The sequence below is a fragment of the Balaenoptera borealis genome (assembly GCF_965194805.1).
Source record: "Balaenoptera borealis genome assembly, chromosome: 13".
NCBI lineage: Eukaryota > Metazoa > Chordata > Mammalia > Artiodactyla > Balaenopteridae > Balaenoptera > Balaenoptera borealis.
The window spans coordinates 85,457,661-85,475,370 of NC_138870.1; the positions used below are offsets into that span (position 1 = coordinate 85,457,661).

Consider the following 17,710-nt stretch of genomic DNA (forward strand, 5'->3'; position numbering starts at 1 on the left):
CAAATTTTAAAAAGAAGGGAAGGGAAGAGCAAATGTATGATTTAGAATATGCCTTTCATAGTCATCTATAGCAGCGGTCCCCAACCTTTTTGGCACCAGGGACCAGTTTCGTGGAAGACAATGTTTCCACGGACCAGGGTCGGGTGGTTGGTTCAGGGAGTAACACAAGCAGTGGGGAGCGGCAGATGAAGCTTCTCTCGCTCCCCCGCCACTCACCTCCGAGGTACCAGTCCTCGGCCCAGTGGTTGGGGACCCCTGATCTATAGATAACCTGTCAAGATGTGTTAAAGTTGTGGACTGGAAAGGAAAACTGGGACATTTTCTTAGTCTGTATCTACTGCTGTTGCTAATAATGTGAAATTGCCGTAAAAGAGCTTTAACCAAGAAACTAATATGTTCAAGGCCTTGTCCTAGGTTCTGTAGGAGACAAAAAGGTGGATGCAGTTTGGTGCCAGGCCTGCATTAAGTTACAATCTAGTCGAAGGTGCTAGAGATGAGGAAGAAATCTAGACAGGGAGGACTAGGAACTCACATTTGTCTGTGTCTACACGGTGCTAGGTAATTTTGATGGAAAACATGTACTGTAAAAAAGATAAAATATAGACAGCTATATGGGTTCAATGGGTGAAAAAGAGTATTTACTTGTTAGAATCAAGAAATGCTTGAAGCACAGAGCATTTAGGAGGGGCCTTAAAACTAGAAAGGGATTTCTATAGGCAGAGATGGTTGGGATGGGAGAGGAATCGACATATTCGGTAACTAAGAAATTCATATTTGAAGCTTTTTTTGGTCCCTTTTGTATATAAGCATTTAGCTAAAATCCATGTATGCTAGGTACAAATCTAAAGTGAATTTTTAAGATGTTTGCTCAGCTGAAGACGTTTTATTGAATGCAAGTGCTGTTATCAAGGTTACTTTTTATTGAAACTGCTTTCAGTTTTACTCATACTACACATCACAATTAAGATTTGAATTTAATCACTCCTATCAATCACGTGTGAGAAAAGCTAAAGGTAAATTTGGAGATCACATGAATTTTGTAGCTATTTTTCATTTTTAAAAATTGTTCAGTAGGTTCTCCACATCTTTAGGAAATCTTTCTAGCTTCCCTCTATAATGTAACTTATTTGTTTCCTTTTCTTGGGATTGCACTTAGTTGCATGTCAATTACTGAGGCCCTTCAGTTTGAAACCATGACACCTTCACCGTCTTGCCTAGTTTTTTCAGAGCTTTGTGTTTTGACAAAGTCAGAGACATCCATGACCATAGGAAGAAGTCCAATTCTCAACTTTTAGAAATCACACCAACACTACAGGATTAACAATGATTAATTAAATATCAGAAGTCCAAAGTAGACACACAACTTCTTGTATGTTGAAGTTATTCAGCCTCTTTCACTTGGGCAGTACGTGCTAAAGGTGAAGATTGTCACCTTGACTATTCATTTGAAAATATCCTTGTCCAGTGATCACTCTCCATTTAGGAAAGTTTACAGAAGTCCTTGTTTTACAGCATCCCCTACTTCGTCATCTTAGACTTTAGTGAATGACTTACTGCCAGAAATTCCAGACCCTTATATTTTATGAAAGTGTATTTTCATAAAATACACTTTTTTGTACTTTATGAAATACATTTTGTATTTCATAAAATAAATAAATTTTGTATTTCTTCTAGAGCAGAGGAAGAAAAATGCCTTATATTTTAAGGATTCTAAATGCGATCTTAATGTTTACCAGGAAGAGAATGTTGCATCTTGCAATTTAGAGCTATTTGACTTATATAGGTTAAGAATTGTATTAATTTGGAAAACCTTTTATTAAATTAGTTCCTTAATGGTTTAACATCTGTAGTCTTTAAGTCTTGAATCCTGAATTTTAAAAACTTAATATCCTCTACTGCCACAATCTGAATTTTTTTTTAAATTACTTATTTATTTATTTTATTTATGGCTGTGCTGGGTCCTCGTTTCTGCGCGAGGGCTTTCTCTAGTTGCGGCAAGTGGGAGCCACTCTCCATCGCGGTGCGTAGGCCTCTCATTATCGCGGCCTCTCTTGTTGCAGAGCACAGGCTCCAGACGCGCAGGCTCAGTAATTGTGGCTCATGGGCCCAGTTGCTCCGCGGCATGTGGGATCCTTCCAGACCAGGGCTCGAACCCGTGTCCCCTGCATTGGCAGGCAAATTCTCAACCACTGCGCCACCAGGGAAGCCCCAAAGCTACTTTTTGATATCTTGGTTTCTTTGACTTCTTTAAATGTTGTATAGGTGTGTGGAGCAGCACCTCTTTCTTTAGAACGCACCAAAAATACATTGGGCAAACCTAGTACAAGGGCCTTAACTACTTCATAGAATAAATTAAAGTATTCTGGTATAATTGAAAAGTAAATGATATAACAGGGGAAGTCCAACTGTGAGAGAAAAAACTGATACCGTTTTTCTGTGATATCAGGAATATTAAATCCTTTCCTTTAAATAAATTATTACCATTTTAAGGAAGATGGTTTCATAAAGTATTAGTGGTGAATGTCCCTTTTTAGCCATGTAGAAGCTGAGAATAATTTTAAATGTCCTTGGGTGAAGGCTAGCATGTTATATTCTTCACCTAGGAAATCACCCATAAATACTATGAAGTATGTGGTATTTTAATAAAGTAATTGCCTTATTTTTGCCTTGGAAATAGAATTAAACCTTTTTGGTCCCATAAGGGGCAAATGGCTGGTAATGTTCCTCATTTTTTAAAAGTCATTAGTCCACGTGGGAGGATCGTTGGCAAACCAGCTGGCTGTTCTTTTTAGATTTTGACATTGCTTCTCCTTGGGACCCTGATGCTGGGCTGTCTGATAACCAGTGCAAACTCCATGAATATCTTTCGTTTCTCTAGAAGGAGGTGTGGATTTGCAAAGCTACCAGCTGGATATGCAAATACTACCTGATGGGCCAAAGAGTGATGTGGACTTTTCAGAGATTCTTAATGCAATACAAGAAAGTAAGTTTCACTCCAATTTTAAATTCACCGTGAAAGGAGAAACTGTTATAACACTTGGGAGGGGTAATAAAACTAGAAACCTTAGATGCCAAACTTTAAAATAAAATGATGTCTTAAAAGAGATGCTGTGTAAAATAATTTTGACACCAGAAGAGATGGTTAGTGAAATGCTGGTTTAATTTTTGAAACTGAACCACATAGTTTTGGGGTCTTCGATGAAGCCTAGTGGGAAAACTGTAGAGGGATTATAAATTCTGTATATTTAGTATGCTATAATATTTAGTAAGTAAGTGGGTATTATAATTTTTTAGATTCCTTGATTAATCATAATCAAAGAAAAATCTTTAAGAAAACAGAATACTATTCCTTCACTCAGATATCAGTAGTAAGAAGTAAATGTTGACTCAGTAAGCTGAAATCAGGAGAATTTTATTCTCCAAAATGGGTATTGGAGTCATTGATGCTGGGCCGTGACCGAGAAGTAGATTCCTCTTTTCTAAGCATTTTGATTAATCAAGGTTTACTCTTCTTCCACTATTTTATTGTTATACAGTTTTCACTAAGAACTTTATCATAATCAATACATTTGCTCAAGTTAGAGATTTAGCATTGAGGATGGCGATGCAGTATCACATACTAAGTCATCAGCATTCGTGTTTTGCTGTCAGAGCTCTAATTCTAGATAATGTTAGTATTTTAATATCAAATAGTATTATGTAATATTGGATTTGAAGAGTGTAGACTGGAAGAGCATTGTATAAAGAACTCCTGCAATCTTTTGCTACTTTTAGTTTTGTGACATTGCATTTCTATACAATGAAATACATATTTCTAAATTATATTTATATTTCTATATTTTCTGTGAACATTTTAAAGCATTTTAGTACTATTTATCCCCTTTTGTCATTGCACTACCCTCCTGACCTTATGGGGTAATTACTATGTCCACTTTACAGGTAGGACAGCTCAGGGTGGGAGAAGTTAAGTGCCGACATAATAAGATAAATAATGGAGACCAGAGTGGAATGGAGAGTCTCTTACCCTTCGTTTAATTCCTTCATGAATGTACTTGGTATAGGGTTTAAACACTGAGGTGAAGGATCCTGGAATTGAAGATGAGGCTACTTCTGAGAGAAATATTTTTAATGAAGACTATAAGAGGACCAACTATTTGTTCTAGGTGGGCAATCCCTTCATACTAGGTTACTGAATAAAAGTGAAAAAATGTCCCCGGGAGAATAAAAATCAAATTAATAGACATTGGAAAGAAATTAACTTTTCATGGAAAGTTATAAAATTGTGTAATTACTTCCTTTGATTTGAAAGATGATAGATTATACTTTGCTGAAAGGATTTTTTTAATAAATGGTAAAAGCTGGCTTCTATGCAGATATGGGAGATGAACTTCAATTTTTTTAGGGCTGAATGAATTTAGGATGAGAATAAAGATGCAGACCTACTAGAGAATGGACTTGAGGACACGGGGAGGGGGAAGGGTAAGCTGGGACAAAGTGAGAGAGTGGCATGGACATATATACACTACCAAATGTAAAACCAATAGCTAGTGGGAAGCAGCCGCATAGCACAGGGAGATCAGCTCGGTGCTTTGTGACCACCTAGAGGGGTGGGATAGGGAGCGTGGGAGGGAGATGCAAGAGGGAGGGGATATGGGGATATATGTATAGCTGACTCACTTTGTTATAAAGCAGAAACTAACACACCATTGTAAAGCAATTATACTCCAATAAAGATGTTAAAAAAAAACTTATTAATCAAAAAGCTAGTATTATTGTAAAAAAAAATGAACTAAATGCTCATAAGGCTATTTTTATCGTAATTTTTGTGAGCACACCTTAGTAAAAACACATTTGTTTATGATGTTAATGTTTTATAGTTTAGAATGGTGATCTCTTTATGAACAAGTAGAAGAGTACAAGTTTGTGAGAACTTAATATTTAAATTTGAAAACAAGAAAAAGGAAATATTACTTCATTTTAAAAAGCAAATCAAGTTTTTATCGGTTTAAGAATTTTCCAGTGTTTGAGAATTAATCTGTTTATTTTCTTGTTTAAAAAACAAGTTTTATGCTAAGTAGGTTTGGGAAGCTGTCCACACAGTCTGGGGCAACTCTGGTAAGAAAGATTTGGGCTGTTTATCTACCTTCCGTGTCTAACAAGAGATTCTAAATATGATTCAGATGTTTAACCAGTTCATTGAAATTTCTAAGTATAAAAACACATAGTTTGGTTCTTCAAGGGACTGTGCCTTAGATTATTGTTTATAGAAAGCTTTGAAAGACCAAAATATAAAAAATGTAAAAAATATAGGATTTGAACATCAGTAAAACTCCTTGTCTGCTAAAAATGTTTTTATTGGGATTAGCAGGATGATGGAAAGATTTCACTGTTTCTTAGAATTCGTGGACATATATGTATGACCTTCAAGATTGGGCTCGAAGACTCTGCGTGTGTGTGTGTGTGTGTGTGTGTGTGTGCATGTTTCAAACATTTCTTGAGTGTCTTAGCAGCCATCATAGTAAGTGCTCTCCCTTACTATCTCTTGTCATTGTTAAAACAACTGTAATTAATAGATACTATTTTCTCCATTTTAAAGGTGAATATACCTCCCCAGGCAATATGATTAATATATGATAAAGTCAATATTTCATTGTATGTCAGTCCTTGTTATGCTAAATAAAAAGTGAGATAAAAATGATTAGGAAAAAATGAACTACTTTGGATTTTTACAATTTGATTCTTATGTTGTTACATCTTGATGCAAGAATTCCTCTACCATGCTTCTACGTTGTAAAATACATTTACATTTTTTCCTATATTGCTTATGCCCTAAGTATAGCTTCATCTGTTCAAAAGAAGATGTCTCAGAATGGTTAACCATCCATAAGTTGTTTTTCAACTTCCCCCATATCAGATGTATGGCTTATAGGAAGGAAAGAGTTATTTTATCCACCCATTCATGTATCCATCTCACCTGTCATATGCCAGGTACTGTACTAGGCATAACACTTTAAAGCAGTGGTGAACGTTTTGGTGCACAGTTGGATTCAGGAAAAACTTTGTCTTATTGTTCAAAATGAAAGCAACCCATTTGCTTTCTAGGAGAAAAGCCTTTATGTGTGGCAGTCTAATGTAAGGGGGTACTTGTGTTTGGGTGTGTGTGTATTTTTTCCATCATGTTTTTTTTCCCTCCCTTTCTATTCTCATCCCAACATAGCAGCCAGGTCTCTTCAACGCCTTTGTTTCAGCAGAGTTTTTTTTAAAAAAATAAATTTATTTATTTATTTATTTGTTTGTTTATGACTGCATTGGGTCTTCGTTGCTGTGCATGGGCTTTCTCTAGTTGGGGCGAGCGGGGGCTACTCTTCATTGTGGTGTGCGGGCTTCTCACTGTGGTGGCTTCTCTTGTTGCAGAGTGCAGGCTCTAGGCGTGTGGGCTTCAGTAGTTGTGGCATGTGCGCTCAGTAGTTGTGGCTTGCGGGCTTTAGAGCTCAGGCTCAGTAGTTGTGGGTCACGGACTTAGTTGCTCCGCGGCATGTTGGATTTTCCTGGACCAGGGCTCGAACCTGTGTCCCCTGCGTTGGCAGGCAGATTCTTAACCACTGCGCCACCAGGGAAGTCCTCTGCAGAGTTTTGTGTTGCCTAAAGTTCCTGCCTTTTGTTCTCTGAAAGTCTGAGCTCCTGAGTGCCTGATGCTTAGATAGGAGAAGAAGAAAGAGAGAGAGAGAAATAGACAGGAGGAATGTCCTAAGACAGGCTTCCTTGGAGTGTCCTGCAGTGGTAACATGGCTTCTTGTAAGTGGTGGGAAGAGAGGGAGTGGCTGTGTTTTGTGCCTGGGGGGACTGTGCCTGGGCCACCTGAACTGCCAGCCATGGCTGAGATTCTGCAGCCTGAGGAAGGAACAGATCCTTCAGCATTCAGGGAACTTTGGAGGCTCTGGGAAGGCAGCAGTCTCATCTTCCTGTTTCTTTGTTGTATACCCAGTTCCTTGAGCAGAGTATGGAGTATAGTAGCTGCTCAGTCAATTTTGTTAATGCATGAGTGAGTGAATTCCACTGTAGACTCACAAAGGGGGCAGCTCAGCAGTAGCCAGCGGAGCAGCTTGGAGACCAGAGTAGTTTGCAAAACCTCTAGAACCTTTGTGCAGTTCTGGATAATGTGAGGTAGAGGAGTGGGAATGTCAGCAATGACTGAAATGAAACTGTCTGCTGCGGCTGGGTTGGTTGTATCCTCAGATGGGAAACCTGTGGATATAGAGGTCCAACTGTATAGACTCTGGGGACTCCTGAGTGGCATTCATACCCTGACAGACTTTATTGTGATATAGTCCATTAGGTTCTAATGGATTAGGGAACGAAAGAGAGCAAATAGCAAAGTATTTGGAAGGAGAACTGGGAGGTTGGAAGGATTATTGGATGATTGTTACACTATAGTCTGACGCTTTGTGCCTGCATATGTCCCTAAGCAATCATATAGCTGTTCCCACACTGGTGGTGCTCTTGCTTCTGTGGGTGATGAGACTTAGTCATTTCTCAGTGACATCCAGTGAGTCATTTTGAATCCAGTGTCTTGAGCCCTGATTTCCCATTGTATTTTTAATTCACATGGCTATGCTGTTTCAAAGGGGAAGATGGGGGAGAGGGAGGAACTGACATGAGTTGAACATCTTGTCTAGCAACTCTGTGGTTGACTTTTTACCTGTATTATTTTATTTAGTCTTAAACTCTCTTTGCCTTAATTTCCACATCTGTAAAAGGGAGGTAGTTATAGACAATCTATGCAAAGCCCTTAGTGCCTGGCACACGGTAAGCGATGTGGACGTGTTGGCTGCCACCTTGTCTTCATTCCTCACAACAATCCTCTCTGGTACATTGTATTATCCCCACTTAAAAGATAAAGAAATTAAAGCTTGAACAAGTTAAAGATCCCAATCTAATAGTCAGTAAGTGGGAGGACTAGCGTTTGAACTCAGGTTTGTCTAAATCCAAAGCTCACGCTCTTTCCAGAGAAGGGACAGTTATGGTCAGTAGACTTTTAAGATTTTTAATGCACAACATCACTGACCTTGTTTCTAGTTGTGAAAAGGGAACCGAGGCTATTGAGCAAAGTTCGCACCAGGTATACAGTCCTTCTCTAAATATCGTTCCCAGGGCTGTAAGAGGTGCCATCATTAGCTGCCTTGTTACAGAAGTGACCAAGGTGTCTGTCTTTTCTTTAGAATGGAGCAGTTGCAAGAGAAGCTCTTCTTAAGAAACACGCTGTCTTGGGAACAAGTTAATGATCTTGGCCCCGTTGCAGAGTGTATTGTGGGCACCCCATGCCGTCGTGTATGCTCTGTAGTTTTATAAACAGCATCCTTCCCAACCACACATTTTTTAAAAACTCATGACTTGTTTTTTTAAAGGCACATTTTGAATCTTAAAAGCATTTCGATTTAACGTTCCACGGCAGAAAAAAAGTGCCTGCTCTCAGATCTGTAATCATTAGAACCCCAGCTTGCTTATCCCAGTTTTTCTTTGGGGAAATGTTAACATACCCATTTAATTGTTGCCATAACACACTAGCAGAGGTCTCCAAACTTTTTAAAAGTTGGAATCTGTCTTTTCCCCCCCATATATTTTTACATATAATATCAATAACATTGATGTTATGTAATATAAATATTATATAATTAGAATATAATTATATATTATATTATCACATATAATATCTGTGTAAGACAGATAACTGAGCTTTTTGGAGCAGGTAGGGGTAAAAGGTGTAGGACTTTGCGCAGTTTTCTTTTTGGCCCCTCCATGGCCCCTGAAGTTCCTCAAAAGAATCCTGGGGTTCCCAGGAACACACTTTGAAAACCACTGACCTATTAGAAAGGAATAAAGGCAGCTAAGGAAGGATTTATGTCCTTGCCAATTATTTATTTTGAGTTTTCTAACTTAGGCTTACTTTTTCTTCTTCTTGGTCCACCAGGCAGTCTCTGCCTTAGGGACATTATCAGATTCATTTGAAGAGTAGTGAACTTCTAGAGGGCCCTAGTCTTGCTAGTGCCATATAAATGCTAAGCAGTGTTTGGTTTTTAAAATCCCAGCCTAGGGTGCTCAAAGCTGTGCTGAGGCTGTGTGTTTTCCTGAATTTTTAAAAAACATTTAATTTGATCTATTTGTTAAATTTGTAAAAGTGTCAGACTTGTCGGGCTACAGATGTAAAGTCTAGCTTTATTCAGATAAATGTTAAAACTGTGACAATTGTTTGCTGGTTAAATGACTTCCTGTTCTTGAAAGCCAAACATGATTTAAGAACAGTAGAATGCTTTCCGCAAAACCAAGGAGTCAGCTAGAAATAGCCTGGATTTGGGAGTCAGACCTGGGTTCAGATTCATCTCTGTCACTTATGAGCTGTGTGACCATACTTAGCACTTCTGAACCTGGCTTCTTTCTCATACTACCTGTCTCATAAGGTGTTCTGAGGATGAAAGGAGAAAACAAGCCTCACAATCCTTCACACCTGGTTAGCTCTGAATAAATTGTCGTCCTTTCCCACTTTCTTCCTATTTAACTCTGAATCCAAGAGAAAAACAGATTCTTTCAAGCAATGGCACTGAGATAATTAGAATAAGAAAAAAATGGCAATTGATATAATCTTAAACTAGCTTTTATTTTAAAATGGGCATTGAGCACCTCTTGTTTGCTAGCCCTTGTGTCAAATTTGGAGCTGCCTTGGGCCTTCACCTGAAAGGGACCCTAAATGTAAAGATGAACTGGTTATAAAACAGCCAGCTAAGTGTTTAAATTGAGACATGAACAATCTTTTTTCTTTTTTTTTTTTCATTTTCTAATGAGGCTTTGAGGTCAATATGTAATACCTTCAGAATTCTGCGCATCAGATGTAATAATTTGGAACTCAGGATAAAAATAGCATAATGAACTGGCACACTGGAGAACAAATATAGATACTTGGATTATACTGCACAGCCCTTTCATGTCTACTTCAGTGACCTATAATTTCACTTTATTTTCTCTGCATCAGAAAATACTGAGATTAAAGTACTCCTGAACTATAATGCCAAGGTGGGGTTATTTTTTAAAAAGAGCAGGGAGTTGAACTATTTGATTTTTTGGAATTTATTTTTTACTCTTTTAGACTGTTTCTAAAACAGTCTAAACATTTGTGATTTGTTTTTTCGTTGCCTTTATACCACTGATTCCTCAATTTCATCCTCTTGTCTGGAAGTACGAGGCTTCCCACTCATGTCTTGGTCATGTTTATACCTCCCGCACCTAAACTAAATGTTGGTTTAATGAACAAGTGACAGAAGATAATCAGTTCACTTGTTTGAGCCCTTGCGGTATATTTGCAGTCTCTTTTCCCAAGAGAATCGAATAATCGCTAACATCCCAAATGATTTTCACTGAAGGAATAATTGAAATAATTGCAGATATTTGATGAGTAGATTCAGTACTCCGGCGGCAAGTTTGCCTTCCCACACAGGAAGAATGTCAGCATCTCCTGCTTCCTGGCCCTCTGCCTTCTCTGTTCTGCCTCCATTCTGGGAGAGTATCACAAGCCAGCCCTCAGAAATCTCTTCTATGCTGAGTTTCTGGCTTTACTCAGAGGCTGTAGCTGATTTTTGGTCTCCCAGGCAATTTGAGTTTCTTGACCCTTGTTCAGTTGTTAAATGTGATTCCCTGCTGTTTAGTTCCTGGGTCTCTTTAGGCTGAGTGCCTGCTTTTTGCAAAAGAGAATCATTTGGGGATCTCTCTTGCTTTCCCACATGCATGGTATCCACCTGCTGGGACCCATGTTAACTGCCAAGTTCTGTTCACACAGCCCTTCCTGAGTCTGAATACAATGCAGGTCCATACCTGGTTTGCATGGAATTTTTTAATTCTCTCTCTTTCTCTCTCTTGCCATTCTTAATTGACTTCTCTGAACATTGGACTCTCTTATTTAATGAGCCTAATTGCAGAATTCTACCAGGCAGATAATTATCAAACATTTTTTTATTTGAGAAAAAAAGTATGAGGGAAGTAATGGGATCCATTAACAAGTGACCTTGTTTGGATGAAGAGGATGTTTGTCACGTCTGTGCCAGAGAGGGAGAGGTCCTGCTCCCACCTTGGCTGGACCATGAACTCTGTGAGGTCAGGGGTCCTGCCTGTCATGTCCAGTACTTAAGCCCCAGCTTTTAGCCCAGCTCAGTGTCTGCCCAGGGTAGGTACTCAGTAACTACCTGTTGAATAAATAGATTTCTAAAAATTGGTGAACTTCAGAGTTGGGGGTTTTCTTAAAGAAGAGAATGAAAGTTTGCATCAAAGGAGGTTGTACTTTGTTCCTAAAACTTACCTTGTAGTTAAAGCGGATCTATCAGTGACACTGGTGAAATACCGACGAAGGGCACATGTTTCTTCTGTGGAGTGTTTACATGTTATACAGTCTTCTTACTGACCACATGTTCAGCTGAGCATTTTCTTTTTTTTTTAAAAATTTTTAATTTAATTTTATTTCTTTTTTTATACAGCAGGTTCTTATTAGTCATCAATTTTATACACATCACTGTATACATGTCAATCCCAATCGCCCAATTCAGCACACCCGTACCCCCGGCACCCACTGCTTTCCCCTCTTGGTGTCCATACGTTTGTTCTCTACATCTGTGTCTCTATTTCTGCCCTACAAACTGGTTCATCCGTACCATTTTTCTAGGTTCCACATACATGTGTTAATATACGATATTTGTTTTTCTCTTTCTGACTTACTTCACTGTGTATGACAGTCTCTAGATCCATCCACGTCTCAACAAATGACCCAGTTTCGTTCCTTTTTATGGCTGAGTAATATTCCATTGTATATATGTACCACCTCTTCTTTATCCATTCGTCTGCCGATGGGCATTTAGGTTGCTTCCATGGCCTGACTATTGTAAATAGTGCTGCAATGAACATTGGGGACATGTGTCTTTTTGAATTATGGTTTTCTCTGAGTATATGCCCAGTAGTGGGATTGCTGGATCATATGGTAATTCTATTTTTAGTTTTTTAAGGAACCTCCATACTGTTCTCCATAGTGGCTGTATCAATTTACATTCCCACCAACAGTGCAAGAGGGTTCCCTTTTCTTCACACCCTCTCCAGCATTTGTCGTTTGTAGATTCTCTGATGATGCCCATTCTAACTGGTGTGAGATGATACCTCATTGTAGTTTGGTTTGCATTTCTTTAATAATTAGTGATGTTGAGCAGCTTTTCATGTACTTCTTGGCCATCTGTATGTCTTCTTTGGAGAAATGTCTATTTAAGTCTTCTGCCCATTTTTGGATTGGGCTGTTTGTTTTTTTAATATTGAACTGTGTGAGCTATTTATATATTTTGGAGATTAATCCTTTGTCCGTTGATTCATTTGCAAATATTTTCTCCCATTCTGAGGGTTGTCTTTTCGTCTTGTTTATGGTTTCCTTTGCTGTGCAAAAGCTTTGAAGTTTCATTAGGTCCCATTTATTTTTGTTTTTATTTCCATTACTCTAGGAGGTGGATCAAAAAAGATCTTGCTGTGATTTATGTCAAAGAGTGTTCTTCCTATGTTTTCCTCTAAGAGCTTTATAGTGTCCAGTGTTACATTTAGGTCTCGAATCCATTTTGAGTTTATTTTTGTGTATGGTGTTAGGGAGTGTTCTAATTTCATTCTTTTACATGTAGCTGTCCAGTTTTCCCAGCACCACTTATTGAAGAGACTGTCTTTTCTCCATTGTATATCCTTGCCTCCTTTGTCATAGATTAGTTGACCATATGTGCGTGGGTTTATCTCTGGGCTTTCTATCTTGTTCCATTGATCTATGTTTCTGTTTTTGTGCCAGTACCATACTGTCTTGACTACTGTAGCTTTGTAGTATAGTCTGAAGTCAGGGAGTCTGATTCTTCCAGCTCCATTTTTTTCCCTCAAGACTGCTGTGGCTATTTGGGGTCTTTTGTGTCTCCATACAAATTTTAAGATTTTTTGTTCTAGTTCCGTAAAAACTGCCATTGGTAATGAGATAGGGATTGCATTGAATCTGTAGATTGCTTTGGGTAGTATAGTCATTTTCACAATATTGATTCTTCCAATCCAAGAACATGGTATCTCTCTCCATCTGTTGGTATCATCTTTAATTTCTCTCATCAGTGTCTTATAGTTTTCTGCATACAGGTCTTTTGTCTCCCTAGGTAAGTTTATTCCTAGGTATTTTATTCTTTTTGTTGCAGTGGTAAATGGGAGTGTTTCCTTAATTTCTCTTTCAGATTTTTCATCATTAGTGTATAGGAATGCAAGAGATATCTGTGCATTAATTTTGTATCCTGCAACTTTACCAAATTCACTGATTAACTCTAGTAGTTCTCTGGTGGCATCTTTAGGATCCTCTATGTATAGTATCATGTCATCTTCAAAGACTGACAGTTTTACTTCTTCTTTTCCACTTTGTATTCCTTTTATTTCTTTTTCTTCTCTGATTGCTGTGACTAAAACCTCCAAAACTATGTTGAAGAATAGTGGTGAGAGTGGACATCCTTGTCTTGTTCCTGACCTTAGAGGAAATGCTTTCAGTTTTTCACCATTGAGAATGATGTTTGCTGTGGGTTTGTCATATATGGCCTTTATTGTGTTGAGGTAGGTTCCCTCTATGCCCACTTTCTGGAGAGTTTTTATCAGAAATGGGTGTTGAATTTTGTCAAAAGCTTTTTCTGCATCTATTGAGGTGATCATATGGTTTTTCTTCTTCAATTTGTTAATATGGTGTATCACATTGATTGATTTGCATATACTGAAGAATCCTTGCATCCCTGGGATAAATCACACTTGACCATGGTGTATGATCCTTTTAATGTGTTGCTGGATTCTGTTTGCTAGTATCTTGTTGAGGATTTTTGCATCTATATTCATCAGTGATATTGGTCTGTAATTTTCTTTTTTTGTAGTATCTTTGTCTGGTTTTGGTATCAGAGTGATGGTGGCCTCATAGAATGAGTTTGGAAGTGTTCCTTCCTCCACAATTTTTTGGAAGAGTTTGAGAAAAATGGATGTTAGCTCTTCTCTAAATGTTTGATAGAATTCACCTGTGAAGCCACCTGGTCCTGGACCTTTGTTTGTTGGAAGGTTTTTAATCACAGTTTCAATTTCATTACTTGTGATTGGTCTGTTCATATTTTCTGTTTCTTCCTGGTTCAGTCTTGGAAGTTTATACCTTTCTAAGAATTTGTCCATTTCTTCCAGGTTGTCCATTTCATTGGCATAGAGTTGCTTGTAGTAGTCTCTTAGGAGGCTTTGTATTTCTGCAGTGTCTGTTGTAACTTCTCCTTTTTCATTTCTAATTTTATTGATTTGAGTCCTCACCCTCTTTTTCTTGATGAGTCTGACTAATGGCTTATCAATTTTGTTTATCTTCTCAAAGAACCAGCTCTTAGTTTTATTGATCTTTTATATTGTTTTCTTTGTTTCTATTTCATTTTTTTCTGCTCTGATCTTTATGATTTCTTTCCTTCTGCTAACTTTGGGTTTTGTTTGTTCTTCTTTCTCTAGTTCCTTTATGTTTAAGGTTAGATTGTTTATTTGAGATTTTTCTTGTTTCTTGAGGTAAGCTTGTATAGCTATAAACTTCCCTCTTAGAACTGCTTTTGCTGCATCCCATAGGTTTTGGATCGTCATGTTTTCATTGTCATTTGTCTCTAAGTGTTTTTTGATTTCCTCTTTGATTTCTTCAGTGATCTCTTGGTTATTTAGTAACGTATTGTTTAGCCTCCATATGTTTGTGTCTTTTACGTTTTTTTCCCTATAATTCATTTCTAATCTCATAGCGTTGTGATCAGAAAAGATGCTTGATATGATTTCAATTTTCTTAAATTTACTGAGGCTTGATTTGTGACCCAAGATGTGATCTATTCTGGAGAATGTTCCATGTGCCCTTGAGAAGAAAGTGTAATCTCCTGTTTTTGGATGGAATATCCTATAAATATCAATTAAATCTATGTGGTCTATTGTGTCATTTAAAACTTCTGTTTCCTTATTTATTTTCATTTTGGATGATCTGTCCATTGGTGTAAGTGAGGTGTTAAAGTCCCCCACTATTATTTTGTTACTGTTGATTTCCTGTTTATAGCTGTTAGCATTTGCCTTATGTATTGAGGTGCTCCTATGTTGGGTGCATATATATTTATAATTGTTATATCCTCTTCTCGGATTGATCCCTTGATCATTATGTAGTGTCCTTCTTGGTCTCTTGTAACATTCTTTATTTTAAAGTCTATTTTATCTGATATGAGTATTGCTACTCCAGCTTTCTTTTGATTTCCATTTGCATGGAATATCTTTTTCCATCCCCTCACTTTCAGTCTGTGTGTGTCCCTAGGTCTGAAGTGGGTCTTTTGTAGACAGCATATATATGAGTCTTGTTTTTGTATCCATTCAGCAAGCCTGTGTATTTTGGTTGGAGCATTTAATCCATTCACGTTTAAGGTAATTATCGATATGTATGTTCCTATGACTATTTTCTTAATTGTTTTGGGTTTGTTTTTGTAGGTCCTTTTGTTCTCTTGTGTTTCCCACTTAGAGAAGTTCCTTTAGCATTTGTTGTAGAGCTGGTTTGGTGGTGCTGAATTCTCTTAGCTTTTGCTTGTCTGTAAAGCTTTTGATTTCTCCATCGAATCTGAATGAGATCCTTGCCAGGTAGACTAATCTTGGTTGTAGGTTCTTCCCTGTCATCCCTTTAAGTATATCATGCCACTCCCTTCTGGCTTGTAGAGTTTCTGCTGAGAAATCAGCTGTTAACCTTATGGGAGTTCCCTTGTATGATATTTGTCATTTTTCCCTTGCTGCTTTCAATAATTTTTCTTTGTCTTTAATATTTGTCAGTTTGATTACTATGTGTCTTGGAGTGTTTCTCCTTGGGTTTATCCTGCCTGGGACTCTCTGCGCTTCCTGGACTTGGGTGGCTATTTCCTTTCCCATGTTAGGGAAGTTTTCGATTATAATCTCTTGAAATATTTTCTCGGGTCCTTTCTCTCTCACTTCTCCTTTTGGGATCCCTATAATGCGCATGTTTTTGTGTTTAATGTTGTCCCAGAGGTCTCTTAGGCTGTCTTCATTTCTTTTCATTCTTCTTTCTTTATTCTCTTCTGCAGCAGTGAATTGCACCATTCTGTATTCCAGGTCACTTATCCATTCTTCTGCCTCAGTTATTCTGCTATTGGTTCCTTCTAGTGTAGTTTTCATTTCAGTTATTGTATTGTTCATCTCTGTTTGTTTGTTCTTTAATTCTTCTAGGTCTTCGTTAAACAGTTCTTGCATCTTCTCGATCTTTGCCTCCATTCTTTTTCAGAGGTCCTGGATCATCTTCACTATCATTATTCTGAATTCTTTTTCTGGAAGGTTGCCTATCTCTACTTCATTTAGTTGTTTTCCTGGGGTTTTATCTTGTTCCTTCATCTGGTACATAGCCCTCTGCCTTTTCATCTTTTCTGTCTTTCTGTGAATGTGGTTCTTGTTCCACAGGCTGCAGGGTTGTAGTTCATCTTCTGCTGTCTGCCCTCTGGTGGATGAGGCTATCTAAGAGGCTTGTGCAAGTTTCCTGATGGGAGGGACCTGTGGTGTGTAGAGCTGACTGTTGCTCTGGTGGGCAGAACTCAGTAAAACTTTAATCCATCAGCTGAGCATTTTCTGATGCTTCAGCATTTCTAATATAGGCTGAAGGTCTTGAGAGACTGGCAGGTAGTAATGGTGCCTTCATACCACTCATTGTACAAGAATCAGATTGCCTGACATACTGATTTCCCTTGAGCACTCAGGTAGCATCAGTCCCATAATAACTTCCAGAGAGTAATTCTGGTGGGTAGCAATAAGGAAAGCAAAGGGCTTCTCTCCCTTTCTCCAAGATAGCTGGTCCCTGTAGAATCAAATAGTTGGGCCTTTAATGTAGAGCAGAATTCCTCAACCTCAGCACTGTTGACATTTTGGGCTGGAGAACTCTATGCTGTAAGGGCTGTTCTGTGCATTGAAGGCTATTTAGCAGCATCCCTGGCTTCTTCCCACTAGATATGACTAGCACCACCCCTTGAGATCAAAAATGTCTCCAGACCATACCAGATGCCTTCAGGGTGACAGTTTAGGGCCAGTTGAGGACCAGAGATGTCAAAGCCTTTCTTGAACAGATTGTGCCAACACCAGAAAGTGATACTGGTGGAAGATGACGTGGTAATTTTCTATCCTTGGCAAAAGCATAGGGGCAATTCTCATGGATGGATGAATGGATATTCAAGAGTTTCTCCCCAGTGAGAGCCTGTCACCAAGACAAAAATCTCAGTGTCCTCTTTAGCTTCCCCCTTTATCTCACATCTCATCCCAATCCATCCCTCTGAATAACCATTCCAACTTGTAAATGCTTCCTCTGCCTTTTTGTATTGATGATGCTGAAATGCTAACTTAAGGTCCCAGAGTCTAAAATCAAGAAACCAACATTTCTTATGGATCTGCCATATGTCAGCCACCCTGCTAACGTGTACATAATCTCACATAATACTCTCAGCCACGCTTAAAGAAGTTTTCTGTACCTGTCTCACCAGTGAGGAGTTGGAAACACAAATTCACACAGCTAAGCAGTAGAGTTTGGAAAATAGTAAGCAGGTCTTCCGATGTTGTTAAAAGAATATTTTTACCCCGTTGTTCAAATATAACCAGTATCTACTTAGAAAGT

General features: G+C 38.3%; 1 protein-coding gene across 8 annotated transcripts in view; it reads left to right on the forward strand.

Annotated features, from left to right (window-relative positions):
* The window catches only part of ANO4 (anoctamin 4), a 460,570-nt gene that overhangs the window by 252,065 nt on the left and 190,795 nt on the right, over positions 1-17,710 (forward strand). For 7 of the 8 annotated variants that reach the window (XM_082349613.1, XM_082349609.1, XM_082349611.1 and 4 more), the window contains one exon: positions 2,879-2,983. The exons of the other annotated variant lie outside the window; for it this stretch is intronic. In XM_082349613.1, coding sequence (XP_082205739.1) covers positions 2,879-2,983 — 105 coding nt within the window. The remainder of the gene's footprint in view (positions 1-2,878; positions 2,984-17,710) is intronic. 8 annotated transcript variants of the gene reach the window in all.